Raw genomic sequence first — 2,657 nt, 5'->3', positions numbered from 1 at the left:
ATACTTCGAAATCTAAGCAGGAGGCTTAGATAACATCCTTATACTTTGCATCACCCTGCTTTTCAACAAAAAGAGCCACCTCCATTTTAAAAACTGCATGTGCAGAGTAAGGATGAGCTTTAAACCCTTCCAGCTCATTGCTTTTAAGAACTTGACAAGTGAATTCATAATTTCAGACAATGTGAATCTTTCAACATTGTGCTTATATTTAGGAGAAATTCAAGGCATCACAGAACATTTTGTACCATGGGTATATCTAATAGAAACAGACAAAAGAACCTTTTAAAAGAACCCTGGAAAAAAGCCAAATAGTGGTTTTTTTAAAGTCATATCTTGAAATTAATGGATGTCCTCATGACTACAGCTGGAAAATACTCAGATTTGTTTATAGATTTTAGAAAAGTGATAAATACAAACTCATTGGTGTTCTAGATATCTCCATGTACTTTCATTATCAATTCACAATCATTTAGTCACATCAAGCTGAAAATTAAAAATCCATCAAATCCCAGTAGCTGTGCAGAACTGCACCCGTCTGTGCTGTTTAATCCTGACAACCCTGGTTAGCCAAAAGGTATGACTGTGTGCCATAGGGCTACACCTATCAATGAGATGAGCTCGTACAATGTGATTTGTGTCAGCCTAGTAGAACGCTACAGGCACCTCTCCATGAAAGAGTTTAGTAACGTGGTCAGGAATTAGGATCAACCGTGGACATCTGAAATGCTTCTGTGGATAAATTCAAAGTAACTGAGGTTACAAAAGAACCCTGTAACTAAAGGGGCTGACAAGAAGGGTGAGGGAGTTTTCATTCCCTACAAAGAGCCACTGCAATCCCTCTTCCATGGTTATAATACTTTTGATTTTCAAGTGTGTACTACTGTCTGCTAGATGACCAGGCACTGTCTGGAAAATGTGGCTCTTGTTCACTACAGTATCTTAACTGAAGCTATGAGATAAGGCTGAGTTTAAAAACTGGTCCAAGATTTATAATTATGGGAAAGGAGCACGATACACAAGGAAGTTTTACACAGAAGTGGTGACAGTGGTTTGAACTGATCTGTTTCTCCTGGGTCAGATGCTGCCACTGTTTCCAAGTGATTACACTGCTCTGAGCAGTTCTGCCTTCCAAAGGCATATACATATATTTTTCTAGATTTTCTATTACATAGATTCATCTAGATAAATCTAGACAAAGATTAACCAGGTAAAACACAGTGGCTTTTCTGGAATACATTGATGGCTAATGACTAGAAAGCCCCATCTAGATCTGGAACGGGAGACCAACTGTTGTGTGAAACATTTGGCACCATCTTGACTGTGGGAAGGGTGGTATTTTCACATGAGCAGAACGAGCATTATCTATCCTTTCCCCTTGTACACTGAAAAAGCAGGTCTGGCCTCTAGTTTGCGACACACTGTGCAGCTGTTTTTTACTCTAGTTGGTGACTTCCCGTGTAGCCCTTCAGGTGATCGAGCTCCTCCGTAAAGGGATCGTAACCCTGCTCTCTCAAACAGCGCAAGGCCCAGAACAGCTGATCCGCTGGAGGGAATTCATCCCATTTAACCCATTCCCAGCCTGCAGGGAAAAAAGGAAACATTAATTCGGCGCCGTTCTGCCTCTGCAGGGCTGGGCGGATGGTTCCTGTATGGAAATCAACAGTGACATATTCAAGCTCTCGGTTGCACAGACAGTTACGTTAAACTTACTGTGTGTGTGTGCCCCTCCCCTCCCCTCCCCTCCCCTCCCCTCCCCTCCCCTCCCCTCCCTTCCCCTCCCCTCCCGCCTCAGCGCTGCTGGGACCGAGCGTTTCCCCAGCTCTGCGGGATAACCGCGCCTGTAGCGACTCCCCGACCGCACTGCGGTAAAGCCCGCGGCAGGGAAGGGGAAGGGATGAACCTCAAACGCGTGTTCCCGCTCAGCCGCGTTAAGAGACCGGCGGCCCCCACAGCCCCCCCCATCCCGTCCCCTCACCCTCGTTCTTCTCCGGCTCGCGGTTGCGCGGCTCCTCCCCCGGCTCCGCCTCCCCCTTCATGAGGACGGTGACGTAGTGGTAGCGCGCGGCGGCGCACACGGAGTTGACGGCGGAGGCGAAGCGCACGTTGCGCAGCCGCAGCGCCGCCTCCTCCAGCGTCTCCCGGGCTGCGCACTCCGCCAGGCTCTCCCTGCGGAAAGGCACGGCCGCCTCAGGAGAGCGGAGGGCCGGCCCGCGGAGGGCGGGCGGGCAGCTCTCCCGCGCCGCCGGCGTGCTGCGGCCCCGGGGGGGGGCGGCTCGGGGTTCCTACCCGAACTCCAGGTGGCCTCCGGGGAGCTGGTAGGTGCCGGCCCCCACCGGGCCTCTCCTCTTGCCCAGGAGGACGCAGTTGGGGTGCGCGGGGCTGGTGACCACCACCCCCACGCCGATGCCCGGCCGCGGGGGCTGCGCCGGATCGCCCATGCTGACCGTGAGCGCTCGGGGAGGCTCCGCCCCGCAGGCCCGGCGCGCGGCGAGGGGCGGGAGCGGCCCCTCCCACCGAGCGGCGGCCCGAGCTTGGGCCGCAGTTGCCCCGCGGGTCATGCGCACAACGCACCCGCGCGCCGCCGCGGCGGTGGCGTCACGCCGGGGCGAGGGTTGTGGCTGAGGGGCGGTGGCGGCTCGGGCCCCCCCGCGGAGCTG

General features: G+C 53.5%; 1 protein-coding gene across 1 annotated transcript; it reads right to left on the bottom strand.

Annotated features, from left to right (window-relative positions):
* Positions 1 to 365: 365 nt before the first annotated feature.
* NUDT15 (nudix hydrolase 15) lies at positions 366 to 2,438 on the bottom strand (the record flags this gene model as incomplete). The annotated part of the gene is made up of 3 exons (XM_084268999.1): positions 366 to 1,579; positions 1,976 to 2,166; positions 2,287 to 2,438. 3 exons carry the CDS (start codon positions 2,436 to 2,438, stop codon positions 1,434 to 1,436), a joined length of 489 nt encoding a protein of 162 aa, XP_084125125.1. The 3' UTR covers positions 366 to 1,433.
* Between the last annotated feature and the right edge of the window lie 219 nt (positions 2,439 to 2,657).

This window comes from Gallinula chloropus (assembly GCF_964237585.1).
Source record: "Gallinula chloropus genome assembly, chromosome: 1".
Lineage (NCBI taxonomy): Eukaryota > Metazoa > Chordata > Aves > Gruiformes > Rallidae > Gallinula > Gallinula chloropus.
This window is presented reverse-complemented; position numbering and strand designations above follow the sequence as displayed.